The 14605-nt window shown below is 57.0% G+C and overlaps 1 protein-coding gene across 4 annotated transcripts in view; it reads right to left on the minus strand.

Annotated features, from left to right (window-relative positions):
* The window catches only part of Nfix (nuclear factor I X), a 96901-nt gene extending 82541 nt beyond the window's left edge, over positions 1–14360 (minus strand). For all 4 annotated transcript variants that reach the window (XM_059264421.1, XM_059264419.1, XM_059264420.1 and 1 more), the window contains exon 1: positions 14269–14360. In XM_059264421.1, the coding sequence (XP_059120404.1) occupies positions 14269–14295 (27 nt within the window). In that variant the 5' untranslated portion in view covers positions 14296–14360. The remainder of the gene's footprint in view (positions 1–14268) is intronic.
* Positions 14361–14605: the final 245 nt, after the last annotated feature.

Below are 14605 nucleotides of genomic sequence, written 5' to 3' on the forward strand. Positions count from 1 at the left end.
TAATAGAGAGGGGAGTTCATCCCGCTTTAACGTCCCTGCCAGGCAGGAAAAAAAAAAAAAAAAAGGTTTTGCAGGTTTGGAGGTTTGGTTCAGAGCCTAGTGGGAGTGGAAAGTCCCAGCACAAAGGGAGCGAGAAGGGCGAGGGGAGCAGTTCTTACAGAAATATATATAATATATATTTAATATATAAAATTGAAATATAAATACTGCACAGGCAGAAGCGCCACTGGGCAGCAGCCGTTGAGGCATCTCACCTGTGCCCCCAGGGGCGTGTGACGGAGCGGATGTTCTAAAAGAAAGGGAGAGGGTGGAATTAGGCCTCCCCTACTGGCCCCTACCCCCAACAGCCGGAATAAGGATTTGGAGCCAGGTGCCCTGGGCGGTCTGGCAGGTGTGTGGTTCACGTGAAACACACGCGTGTGCAGGCTGAGGATATGCGTGCCAGTGCGCTTGGAGCCATAAGCGTGGGCACTAGAGGATCTTGCAAGCACACAGACCACCTGAGTCAGGAACCTCCATGAACGGCGGCGCACTGTAGTACACGTGCTCGGATTCCCTCATCTCTGCGCTTAGGGGAGGGATTGAGAGTGTCGGGGCTCCAGGCCCAAAGGCCTTTCCTTGGGAGTATGTGCGCCCCGGCAGCCTTTCTGGGGTGGTGGGCCTAGATGTGCGCAGATCCTGACCCAAGGTGACTGGGGACTCCGCTGGGAGCGTCACAGCTGGAGCCGGTTTAGGTGTGTGCACTTCCCCAAAGCCGTACTGAGGTATTCCCGAGCCTGGTTTGCAGGCGGCTCCCCCGGACGGCCTACTCCTTAGCCGCGGCCACGTGTACCCCGGTTGCTGTTGCGACCCAGAGGAGCTGGGATCTGGGCTCCGAGTGGGCCAAGGGGCAGGGCCCTCACCCTGCAGGCTTCGGAGGGCTGTCGTTGGAGCAGTGTTGGTTTTGGCCGAGGCAACTCCAACGGGGAAGCCCCGAGAGCCGGCGGGGGTGGAACAAAGCAGGGAACCTAGGGAGGCGGCTGAAAGGAGATGGAGCCCCGGAACGCAGAGGGCCCCAGGGGTGGAGGTGCAGATGCCTGGAGATGCTGGGGCCTGGCCTGGCACGGTGGTAAGACCTAGACGCTACAGTGCACTCCAGCCACGTGTACAGGGCAGGCACAGACTTCTTGCTGCCAGACCTGAGTCTACCAGCGGATCCCCACAAGACCACAGACTTCCACCACTGCAGACCACATGTCCACCCCAGCCTTACCGTTATGCATACACACATCAGACCCTCAACTCAGTGCCCATGGTCACACAGCAGCCTCCGATAGCCCCATATTGCCCCGTGGCTTTTTGTGTTGCTATGTTTTGTTTGTTTTTTTTTTTCTCAGTTGGGGGTGATTGGTTGGGTTTCTTGGTTTGGATTTTGGTTTTGGTTTTTTCAGACAGGGTCTCACTCTAGTTCAGCCTGGTCTGGAACTGTGGATACCAGGCTGGCCTCAAACTTGTGGCAATCCTTCTGCCTCAGCCTCTGCCTCCTGAGTGTTGGGATCACAGGCACACACCACCCTGTGCAGAACCCCATAGGGTTCCAGTGCCCACCAGAGCACCATCTGGAACCAGAGAGCATCTGGGGCAGAGGTGCACTTTAATTTGCCCAGCTATGGATGGTTTTGATGACCCTTAAGCAAGAGCCACGGGCCAGGCTTCATAGCTGGGCTTCGGGAAGCTCATTTTCTCCCCACCTGAAATTCCTAGGAGTTGAATCTGGGGGATAGATGCGGGGGGGGGGGGGGGGGGGGCAGACAGGTGAGGTGACCCAGCTCACCCCATGGGGTACCTGGCCTGTTGGCCTCTATTTTCTCTTCTGTAAACAGGTTATTCATAGCTGCCCCGTGTCAGGAAGGTGGCAGGTCACAGGTGCCTCTGCCTACCCACCCTGTGTAACTGCTCTGGAGATGGGTCTGTAGCTGTTATTTTGATTGTGAGGAATCTATGTCTGTGACAAGCTGTGACGCTTGGTGTGATCGCATGAGGCTTGCTGTGTGACTGTGCCGCTGTGTGTGTGTGTGTGTGTGTGTGTGTGTGTGACAGGTTGTGTGTGAGACTATGCGTGGACGACAGATTGTGCCGGTGTGCGGCAGTGCCTGTGACAGGCTGTCACCGCGACAGACTGCGGGTGGCGGGTGTTGCGGGCATTGACTGTGAGTGGAGATGAGCAGTGTGTGGGGCTGGGGCTGGGATACCCTACAAACCCACCTCAGTGAGGATATACTTGACAGTGGGGGTGGGGAGCGCTCGTGGTGGGAGGTGGCATCCCATTGTCCCGTCAAATTGTGGCTTTTCCGTCATGTTCCAGGGGTCCATGGTTTGCAACCCTCAGAGACACAACAGAGATCATGTGACAAAGCCTCCCCACTGTGTCAGCTCAAGAGCTCAGTCCTTGTTGGGATTTGGGTGAGCGTAGCCCCAGGACAGTGACTGGAGACCTCAGGGGATGGAGGACCTGAGGCCTGGCTGGCTTCAGTGAGGGGTAAGTGCCCTGTAACCATTTCTCTCTGACTCCCAGCAGAAGGCATGGAGACCTGGAGAAGAAAGAAAGGGGGTTTGAGGAAAGGGGACAGACTGGGACAGAATGAAGAAGAGCTGGTGCAGCACTCGTCCAGCCTGCTCAAGGCCCTGGATTAAATCCTCCAGCACTGGAAAAAAATGGGAAGAAAGAGAAAGGGAAAAAAGAAAGAAAGCCAAAGAGAAGGGAAGTCCAGAGGGATCAAGTCAGCAGGGTGGATGCAGGTCACTCCAGGGGGGACATGGAAGGCATGGGTCTACCGTGGCCTTAGAGCCTCCAGGTATGCACCATGTCACACAGTCAGTCAGTCACACCTTCAGGACGGTATTTATGCCAGCACTTCCTATAAGCGGGCACTCATAGAACAGGCCCCATGCTCAGAGCTGAGCTCGGGACTCAACCCTTCAGGAGAGACCAGGCAGCCAACCACAGCCAGAAAGCAGCCAGGCCAAGGAACTCTAGCTACAACCCAGGGATTCTAATCAGTGTGGGACTCGGCTTCTCCCACTATCCAGCTCCCCTCTACTGGTAGGGAAACTGAGGCTGGGGGCTTATCCAAGTACGCCCAGGAACCCCAAACAAAAAATTACTCTGAGCATCTGAACTGTGTGACAAGCACAAAGGAGCAAAACCTCACCCGCTGGAAGGATTCTGGGGACACGGGCTAGTGGCGCTACCCTGTGTCACATACAAGACACACGTTCCAGGCCTCCATCAGTGTGTGTGTTGCATGTTATGGCTGGCTTGTTGCTGTCTCTGGTGTGCATGACCCAGGAAGATATGTGTGTCCCGAGTGTGTCTGTTCTGAGTGTCCACTCAGGGCCAGCCCCTGCTACAGAGGGGGAGAGGCATGGAAGCACACCCCCCTCATCCGAAAGTGTGTCTTTGATACTTGCAGCCTCGGCGGCAGCGAAAAACAAGTTTCCACAGGGCCGCCTTGGGCTGAGGCCAGGCCGTCCTCAAATAACATTTGAAGTTACTTAGCAAACTTTGTTTAGTGCAGAGAGACTCAGGCGGCAGGCTTGGGGGAGGGGGGGCAGTAAACCGGTTCCTCCAAAGTCCCCTGTCCCTCTGGGGGCACAAGCACCCAGTACTAGGTTTGGTCAGCCCCATAGCAGCTCTGAAGAAGAGCAGCAGGAACCCAGTACTTCCGGGAGGAATTTGAGGGGAAGTGTGTGGATACCCCATCCATGAAGACTCGCTTTCGCCTGGACACCTGGCATGCAGATAACAGCCACTCTGGTCTCCCGGATGTCCAGAGGCCAGCACAAGCCTAGGGGGCTTTCAGAAATGGAAGGATCCCTGCTTCTGCTGAAGCCTAGCTCTGCCCACCTTGAGGCTAAATGAAGAGGCAGGTCAGCCAACTGGCTTAGAGAACATGCCCATTCCAGACATGCAGATAAGCAACCAGCAAGCCCCTGATGCCCACAGGCCCACACCTCCCAACCCCCCATTTTTGGTCCCAGCCCTAGGCGGCAGAGAAGGCTGGGAGAGCCAACAATGGCAGGGTTGGAAGTGAGGTTGGCGCCTACGGGAGGGGGAAGGGACGTGGTGCCAGGAATGGTGAGCCATGGCAGGCGGAGAAGGATGGAGAGCGAGAAGGAGCACTAGGGAAAGATGGAAGCCAGGCGGGCACCCTCGCCAAGCTCCAGGCTGCAAAGGGGCAGCGGCAAAGCAGCCCCAAGCCCTTCCAAGGAGTAGGCATGGGGGGGTAGGCATGGGGGGCAGGCATGGGGGGAGCCGGCCTCAGGCTGCACGGGACAGGCCAGGGACTGGAGGTGCCCCCCCCCCCCACTGCAAACTCCGAAATGGAGACTGGCACTAGCAGCCGCTCGGCTCTGCCCAGGCACAGGGTGGGGGTGGGGGCAGGCAGGGGGCCAAACCAAATGCCACCAGGCTGGTAGTTGCCAGCCTGTAGCACTGATCCTGTCCTAGGCCCCCAGCCTAGAGTCCTTGATTCAGGAACTTTATGGATACAGGGGGTCTGGTGGCCCAGTAAGAGTTGGAGGCCAAGCATGCAAAGCCAGGTCCCCCCAAAAAGTATGGCAGGACCCCAAGACTCTGCAAAGATGGTGTAGCCTGGTGCTGCCAGGGTGACAGGCCGAGGTAAAAATAAACCAGGCCCACCCCCAGGAGCTAAATCTAGGGCTCCAGGTGGAAGTGCGTCTCTGGGCTACCAGTTGCCCCCACCCTGCCCCCTGGCTCAGAGTGCCACAGTCAAGAATTTCAATGCCTGTCCAGGCTCAGAGTCTGTACAGAGAGGACCCAGTCATTATATTCCCAGGTCTTAGGTGGACACCCTATGCTGTACCACACAGATGCAGAGAGAATGCCTACAGACGGAGAGACAGTCGGGCTTGGGTTCTGGACAGATGTTGGGCCCCACACTGAGCCCCACACCCTTTCCCTCCAGGCTTCCAGTTTGAGAAAGCAGGGGTGACCGAGGGTAGTGGAAATGGGTACCCAGGCCCCCTCTGCTAATCCTGCAGCTGCCTACACTCTGAGGGCCCTGCTGAGCTCTTTCCCACAGCACCTAGCACAGTCCCAAGGACAGGACACACCCTTGTTTATCGGACTCGCTGTCTGCCTTCCCACTGGGGCTGGCATCTTTGCTGGCTTTGCACCATGCCGAGCCCCCAGGGCTTAGAACAGGGCCTGGCACCCAGGAGGTGCCTGGTAAATATTTGTCAAGGAATGCAAAGGCCCCCCGGCTGCACCCCTAACACACAGGCTCCGGCTGGGTGCCCAGCAAGGTGTGGGAGAGGGCAGTGGGCCTGCTATGCTGAGGGGCCTGATGAGTGGGGTGCAAGCTTAGAAGACCACCCTTATTATGAGCACTAAACAGAAGATCTTAAACGTCAGAATAAAGAGGAGGGTACAACCAGGACTGAGACTGAGGCACACTTTAAATCATGCTGTGACTGCAGGAATTAGGGAACGGCCAAGGAAATGGTTACCATGCTGCCTCATCCCCAGGACTCAAGGGAGTAGTGATCAGGAACCCAGCAGAGACCACATGGCCTCCTGCCCTTGACCCTGGTACTACATAAGGCTTCTCTGGATCTTGTTTTGTTGTATATAAAATCAAGTGCACATGTCCACATTCCCGTACAATTTTAGAGCATTTTCTGCAACAGCTCTGCTTTTCCTTTTCTTTTTCAATTTTTTTTCTGTTTTATTATTATTACTACAGGTTTTTGAGACAAAAGCTCATTATGTAACCTTGACTAGCCTGGAAATCCCCATGTACACACTATCCTAAGATGATCGGGCTGAGATCTTCCTGCCTCTGCCTCTGAAGTGCTGGGATTAAAGGCACGCTACCATGCTCAGTTAAAAAAAAAATTATTCTTGAGACAGGGCTGGGCTATTTAAACGAAGCTGGTCCGGAACTCTTGATCCTTCTGCCTCAGCCTCCCAAGTACTAGGATTAAAGGGGTTCACCTCCATGGGCTGGAGAGTTGGCTTAATGACTGCTCTGGCAGAAAACCCAGGTTCAGCTCCCAGCACCCACATGGTGGTTTACATCCACGCCCAATTCCAGTGCCAGGCGAACCAACACCTTCTAACCTACGACCTCTTCAGGCATCAGGTACACATGTGGTACACAAGCGTACATGCAGGCGAAACACTCATATACATAAAATAAAATAAATATTTTTACAAGGCAGGGGGTTCACCCATGCTGGCCACAACCCTGTTTTCTGAATAAAGCCCAGAAAGTCTGAGTGATCTGTCTGAGGTCACTTAGCTAGTGAGAGCCGAGCCGAGCCGGGATTCAAACCTAGAGAGCGGGCTCTACAGCTCTCTGCTAACACGAGGAGATGCGCCAGGGGCACCCAGCTCACGACCCAGCATAGTGAGTCCTCTACACATCAAACGTCAACTATGATTTTTTAGGACAAATACTCATTTCCATGCCGCTCTACAAAAGGCTCCCTCTCACTACTATTCAGCCACTTATGGCTCTTCTTTCTTCCCAGGGTCAAAGGTGAAGAACCCAGAGCCAAAGTGCTCAGCAGGAGCATTCGTGAGGCCCGGGTTCTAGTCCCGCACTGCAAAGGAATAAAGGCCAAAGGTTATAGCCCCACAAAGACAAGGTCTCAGAATTTAGCTTTGTCTCCTTTCCTGTTCTCTATAGTTGCTGGGCGGTGAGGGGAGGGACCTCAGCTGCTGGGTCCAGAAAACCAGCAGAGTCCTGGGCACAGAGAGACATATCCCACAAGCCAGGCCGGAGAACCAGGGCTCCAAATTCTGTCAGGACAGGACAGGGTTACCCAAGTGACTCAGTCAGCTCCAGTAAGGGCATTCTTAGTTCCAACCTGGCCCAGCTGTGGCTGAGTACTAACTAATATACGATGTCACTCTGCCTGGGTTCACGTGTGTTGGCAGCACATGGGACAATGTCCAGATCTGTGTGTGACCCTGTGCTAGCCAGCCTTTTGTCTTACATGCGTATGTACAGGTGTACGGTGGATGCCAGGCGTTAGCCATGCCCATGTAGTTTGTTACTGACTGTACTCGCAAGGTGGTGTTTCAGACCTTAGCACTGCTGGGACTGGGTTGTTCTTTGTAGTGGGGTGACCTGTGCAGTATCCCTGGCTTCCACCCACTCATTGCCTGTGACGCCCCTTCGTGTGTGCCAATCGAGTATGTTTCCAGACATCTCCTGGTGGGTAAAAATCACTCTGGATGTACTGGGCGGAGAGATATATCCGTGCCCGTGTGTCCAAGGCTATGCTATTGCATGTTCCTGTGTTTGGTGCAGGGGGCGGGGGGTGTTCTCATGTGTTCAGTGTCGCTGTGTGCGTGTGTTTGTGGGTTCCATGTGTTCCTGTGTGTTGGGTGGCAGTGGTCTGGACTGTGATTCATGGCATGTGGTTGTGTGACTGTGAGTCCCTGTGCATCTCCACCCACACGTGGCTCCCTGCCTGTCATGCGCATTGATATGCTGGGGTGCGGCTGGGTATCTGTAGGTGTCTGAGGGGGGGAGTCTCTTTGTATGTACACGTCTTGTGTGTGCGTGTGCACACATGTTTATGCCTGATGGAGGGAGGTTTGGATTGCCAATGTGATTCTCTGTGCCCGCCTGTGCCAGCGAGTGTATGACTTTGTGTGAGAGGGACCCAGAATAAACTCCCCCACCAGATGACTGCATCGAGACTGATAGTTCCCTGGACCCACCTGGATGATCTGTGCCCCTCTGCCCTGCTCTTCAGACTGAAAGTCACCTCTCAAGGCATGTCGCTGAATGCACCTCAGAACTGTTCCTTTCCTCCAGCTTGGCTTACAGATTCAGGTGGGGACTGATAGACACACACACACACACACACACACACACACACACACACACACACCCCGCTCTAGTCCGACCCATGCTAGGAATGCTGGCATCCACCTCAGCAGACGGAGCTGGGTCCCGGCAACGGAGGTGGGCACTGACCCCTGCCCACTGCTGGCCACTACCCCCTCAGCCTCCCTCAGGGTGGGGTTTAGTGGGTAGAAAGCTCCCCAGTGCAACCCAGCTTCTGATTGGCTGTGTAGAGCCGCAGTGCCCGGTACCCACCTCCCCTCTCTGGCTGGCGCAGCCACATCGGTAGTGGTGGCAAATGCAACTCTGAGTTCTGGGCACAGCTGCGCCTCACAGAGGCCTGCCAGCCCCACCAGAAGCCAGACACCCCAGCTCTGTGCCCCCGACCCCTCCCTGCCCGCCTGCTCAGCCTGGCAGCATAGTCACCCTGCCCACTGTCCCCTAAGGCTGCCAGGCCCAATCCCCCTCATCCCTTCACCCTCTGGGCCTGGGCCCCCCTTGGCCAAGCCTACTCTGGGGCCCAGGCCCCTGCTAGAGGCTGCTCCCGCCCTCAGAGGGGCTCCTGAGGAGGGGGAGGTGTTGAGGAAGGGGTGGGGGTGGGGAGCTAGCCCTTCTTCCTTTAGTGAGTGAGCCCAGAGCTGGAGCCAAAAATCGAGGAGGAGAGATATTCAGAGAGAGCCAAGACGCGTTTGGCAGGAGAGAGAGGGAGAGAGGGAGCGGGAGGGGGAGGAGGAGGAGGGAGAGAGGAAAGAGCTACAGAAAGGGGGGAGGAAAGGGGACCTCAGTTTCCAAATCCGAACCCTCAGAGGCCTCCCAGGGATATCGATTGGCTCTGGGGTATGGACCTCAGGGCAAGCCTGGCAATGGGGATGCTGAGGACTACGGGGACAGCGGGCTCAGGCCCACAGACACAGTCGTACACCCAGCTGGCCAGGCCAGGGCAGCCACAGGCAGAAGCCAAAATCAATGTGCACTGAGCAGACCGAGGGAGGTCTATGGCTGCTCCAGCACACCGCACCTTGCCCGCACAATGAGCTCCTGTCCACAACAGGCAGAGGCTCAGCGGGGCAACCATGGCCACACAACCTCATGGGAAGGGACAAGAGCCCAGCCTGCTTCCAGCTGCTCAGCCGGGGGACATCATGGACATCATGCATGATGCCTAGAAGCCAAGGGATGCCTGAGAGAAGGGCCATGTGGTAACACACAGTCACAGGGACAAGCCCGGGATGCACAATGACATGGGGTTGGAGGCTGGCACACACAGACAGACACATGCTGGCATATATGTGAGTGAGTGCGAGTTGACACATATATGCTAACACGTGTGTGAGCTATGAATACACACTTAGCTGTGACCGCTGTCCTTCCAGAAAAACACAGGCCAATTCATTGTCACAGGTGGCATCTATATGTCACAATGACACAGTCACTCCCCTCTGAAGCACAGCCCAAAGAGTTGTTAGCGACAGTAGCAGGTACAGTGCTATCCAAGAGCTGGACAAGGCCATGCCACAGAGGCATGAGCATGAGTGGTAATGCACACCCCAGTGACACTGTCACTAAATACCTAAGAGAGAGAATGAGTGACAGTCCTTACCCATCAACAGACCCTCAGAAACAAGTGGAGAGGAGCACACATGGTCATCCATGTCCATGAGGACATGGTGGCTGTAAAACCACCCGGCATGCCGATCAAGACACTGGAATCTTGAGAACCCGGCAGCCTATCATAGACATCCCTTCAACCTCCGGATTCCACATCCAGGGCTTTGGAAACAGGACAGTGGAGACACCCCTCCTGTGGGACCAGCTTCCAGGGACAGAAGCTGCATCGCCAGTACCAAGTAAGAGAAAGCAGATGGGGGGTCTCCTCTGCCTGCCTTGATGCAACTGGAGGGAGACTACCACAACACCCCAAATCCCAGCCCCATTCCTTGGGGACAGAGAATACAAGCAGTTCAAAACAGCGGAGGTCTGCAGTCCGACCAGGCTCACCTCAGGATTTTCCCACAGCCTCGCATCCACCCACAAAGCCTGCTTGTTTCAGTCAAGTCCTCACATAGGGTCCTGCTCTACAGAGAGTCCCCATCTCAACCAATGCCCATATGCAGACTGAGACGTGGCTCTGGAGCAGTGGGGACATCTCTAAGTCACTACCAGGATGAGCCACGTCTCTATGCTTTGTCCCACTCCCACACAGACCCACGTGCGCCCACAGACTCTACTAAGAGACACCGGCTTCCACTGGACAGGGAAGGTCATTTCCTCATCTCATGCAGTCTCCTCACACTACTGTGAAGTCTGCCTACAGGACCCCAATAATAGGAAAAGAGCTGAGCCTTGTCCTTCCTCCTCGAGGCCGTAAACTGAGATTGCCATGGTGGCAAGGGTCTCCACTCTGTGTTCCTGCCTTCACATCCTCCTCCTCTACACTGTGAGGGCCCGGATGGTGACAATCAATATAATAACGGGGCACTTCTCAAGCTCGTGTCATTGGCCCAGCATGGCGGTGGGTTACATCACAGAGCCAAAAGACAGATATGCACTTCGCAGACCAGGAAAGCCCAGGACTTCGAGTTCCAGGACTGAGAGATGCAGAGGGAGCTCAAACCCACTGCCGACCTCTGTCCTCACAGCCTCCATCTGGGAGCCATGGAAACTACAGGAGACATTCATGTCTAGGTCAAGAACCCAGGCTCCTTCTGGGGATGCATTAACCCAGCGGAGCCGTGGCTCTGAGCCCAGCCAGGTCCACCACTGGAGCATCTCCCAGGACCCCAGTGTGGCCCCCAAATCACCTGACTTGTGCTTGTTTCATTGTTCTCTTAGGGGTAGAAGGTGTGTGGAGCCAGAGCCGGAGAGACAAGCCAGCACGTCCCAGCATGGCGGTTCACGACTGTGGTCCCGGCTCTTGGGAGGTGGAGACAGGAGGATCAGGAGTTTAAGGTTATCCTCTGCTACAAAGCTACTTCAAGGCAGCCTGGGCTACATGACATCCTGTCTCAAACAATCAAATAATAATAAAAAAAAAAAAAAAAAAAAGCGAGACTACCAAGATAGGACATAGTGGTTCAACCCTGTCGTCCCAGCACTGGGCGGAAGAAAAATGACCGCTGCAAGTTCAAGGCCAGCCTGGGCTACATGGCAAGGCATCCACCTCAAGAAACAAATGAAAAAACAGAATGTGAGTACCAGTTCATTCAAGAACAAAGAGCAGTCCACAGTTTATAGGGACAGAAGAGTGGCCGCAGGGAGCCAGGGAAAGCCACAGAGGTGGGAGACACGATGCAGCTCTGGCTCGCCTTCAAGTGTGTGTGTGTCTGTGCAAGACCCAAGGTTCTGTGACCACAACGGAGCGTGCCTGTCCGAGGGTGAGCCTATCTGTGTACATCCATGTGTGCCTTTGTGTGTGTTCACAATTATCTGCATGTTAGCATATGTGTTCTTGTGGCCAGGAGTGGGAAGACATGGGTGTGTATCTATACAGATATTACAGAGCCTCTGCCCACAACTTGAAAACCAAGGACATTATGTCTCTGTGTAAAGATGGATGTCCACGGCTCACCTGTCCTTGGCTTTGTGTGCACATTTATATCTGCTGTGGCCCAGTTTGCGCTGAAGGATCCATGACTCTGGGAGCGACCACTGTTTCTGTGACATGTCCACACACAGCCTGTCTTGGGGGTGATGTGTGTGTGTAGGTGTTGGTGGTCATGAATACAGGCACGTGGTTTGGCCTTGATGGCTATGTGACCGGGAAGTTCCCATGTCTGATTGAACATGGATACACATATCCCATCTCTAGGGGCACTTGCGTGTTGAGGTGTATGTTAAGAGTTGTGTGTCTGGATGTCAATGTGAATACAATGTTTATGACCTCCCCTTGGTGATGATAGTACTTGTATGTGTCTTCGTTTGTTGAGGGGTCCACTGAGTCCATCCCATTTCCGATATCCACCTGAGACTATAAAGCGGCTATAAAGGCCCTCAGCAGCTCCGGCAACTGCCTCACCAACTGATGGATCAGCGTTTCTCTTTTCTAGAAGGAGACTCCCCCTACCCTTCCCCTTGCCTCCCAAGGGCCCTGCTGCTCCAACTACTCAATCATTTATTGACTTTAAAATTGAAGCCAATTCTGATTTGAAAAAAAAAGGGGGGAGGGGGGGAAGAGAGAGAGAGGCTGAGAGTGAAGTTGGGAAGGCAGAGGTGGAGGACAGAGACACCAGAGCCAGAGCCAGAGGGACAGCTAGATGATCAGAAGGACAGAGACGGCAAGGAACAGACAAAGAGCAGAGATGGAGAAACATACAAAAAAAAAAAAAAAAAAAAAAAAAAGGCAGCCAGCGAAAGAGGCTGCTGGAAAAGCAAGGATGGGAGGCGCACTATGGCAGTAGGAAGGTCTGTGGAAAGGGATGTGGCTGAAAGGCAGGGACAGCCAGACCCTGCTGACCGAAGGCTGCCAAGGACCCTAAGCAAAGGGGTTTCCCTGCCCACCACGCAGGGCTGGCAGACTGATGAGACTGTGCCCACTCCCCTCCCAGGCAGCCTGGCGCGTGCAAGATGTAACTCGCACAGATTGGAGCCCATATTCCCTTCTGGAGTGCCACAGAACCAAGCCAAGGCCATCACCCCAATTCTGGGGGCCATCCCAGTCCCTTCGTAGCCTTGCCACCATATCAGCTGGCATTTCCTCTCCAGGAGTGGGTTCTTCGCTTGACCCACGGGGTGGGGAGGGGGCAAGCCCAGATGTCTGGCAAGCCTGTCTTGGAGGCCGGCTAGCAGCCCGGTAGACAAGGTGGCAGCTGGAGTACAGGGTTTTTGTCCCACTAGGCCTCAAACACCAGCCACAAAGACCAGCACATCTGAAGGTAGCCACGGCTCAGATCTAGATACCTGACAAGGTTCTCCTGTGGGGGACCCAAACATAAGGTAGTTGACAACTTGGAGGTACGGACCCACACGGTGTCCATCAAACTGCCTGTTGACACCCGCATGTGTGGGGCAGGCATGCATGGGCTCCTCCGCTGACACACGCTTGCATGTGACTTGTACTGGAAGACAGGCCATCTCTCCGGGTCATCTGTGTTTGTGCCACGCAGCCTGGCCACCACTGACCCACAGGGGCCACACATAAGACTCACAAACACACACTAGTGCCTGGGAACACCAGAGTGCTGGGTCGGCGGAACTGCAACGGACCTGCATTTACTTCTTTGCCCTTCCAAACATCCTGGCATGCTCCCCACATACCTGGCCATATATACGCACCATGGGCATGTGCTCCCACTCTAAGGTAGGGCACATTTAGCACTTGTCTGATAGGGCTCTGGCTTAGCAGAGTGGGCCGTTAGAGATTCAGGGCTGGCCTAGAGAGCTTCCAAAGACAGGCCTTGCCGGCAGGCAAGGCTAATCAACCTCCACAAATCCCCTCTGCTTGCCGAATCCGTCACCTGCCCTGGCCTGGTCCTGCAGGTAGCGCTGAGGATCCCTCTAGGTCTGGGCTGGGCTAGCATGTACCCTCTCAGGGCTTGGAGTCATGGCTGGAAAAGAGTGGGGTGGCAGACTAGGCATGCTCCAGGCCTCGGCCTCCGCTACACACTGCGCAGGGAACTTCGCTGGAGGCGGGACGCGTTCTCGCGCTCGCGCTCCCGCAGCACGCCAAGGTCGGCGCTGCTGTGCCAGAGGCTGACCCGACGGCTGATCCCAACGGGGTCGGCCTGCGGTGTCCACCGCTGCTCCCGCCCTTCCCGCCTGCGGGTGGCGGGCCGGGATTCCCTGGGGCGCTTCCAGGTCCACACCGCGGCGGTCCAGGTCTCCGAGACCAGAAAGTTTGCACGGAGGAAAGTTTGGGGCCGGGGAGCCGCGTCTGCAAACGTCCAGGATCCGCAGAGAGGCGCGGCCCGGGCTGGCAGCACGCCCGTCCCTCCCTCCCCTCCCCTGCCCCTCCGAAATTTGGGAGCCCCGCCATTTTCTCAGCCCCGCTCCCATGCGAGGCCTGAACAAAGACTTTGGGGAGACGCCCGGGCCGCTCGGGGCACCCCAGCCGCGCGCAGAGCGGCCGCCCGCACGCCCGCCACTGCCACCCCGGGAGCCGCCGCGCCGCGCCGCGCTCAGGGAACGCCGCCCGCCCGCCCGCCCGCGCTCCCCGGCGCCCCGGGGCCACTCTGCCTCCTGCCGCCGTGTCACCCTGCCCGCCCGCGCCTGCCACCACGCCGCACCGCCGCGCAGCAGCAGGGGTCCGCTGTCCGCCGCGCCCCGCCGCGCGCACTCGCCCCCCTCGCCCACTCTCCACGCACTCCCGCCGCGCGCCCCAGGGCAGCGCCCCGCGCCCCGCCCGCAGCCCGCGCGCCTGCGGGACCCCGGCCCGGCCCTGCCGGGGCGCGGGGGCGGCGGCCGGTACCTGGGTGAGGCAGTACGGGGAGTACATCGCTGGGCGCCCGGGCGCGAGCGCGGAGGCCGGCCGCGGCGAGGGCAGGCCCGGCAGGCGGCGTCGCGCTGGCTGGCACTCGGGCTCCGGCTCCGCTGCTCCGGCCTCCGCCGCGCGGCGCCCGCCCGGCCCGCGGCCCCGCTCGGCCCACCGCCGCTCCGCGCTCACAGGCTCGGCCCCGCGGGCTCCGGGCCGCCGCCGCGCTCGCCGCTGCCTCTCGCGTCCGCCGCCGCCGCCGCCGCGCGTCTACTCCATGCCGCCGCCGCTCGGCCGGTCGCCCTCGCCCGCCACCGCCGCCGCCGCCGCAGCC

This window comes from Peromyscus eremicus, chromosome 5 (assembly GCF_949786415.1).
Source record: "Peromyscus eremicus chromosome 5, PerEre_H2_v1, whole genome shotgun sequence".
NCBI classification, from domain to species: domain Eukaryota; kingdom Metazoa; phylum Chordata; class Mammalia; order Rodentia; family Cricetidae; genus Peromyscus; species Peromyscus eremicus.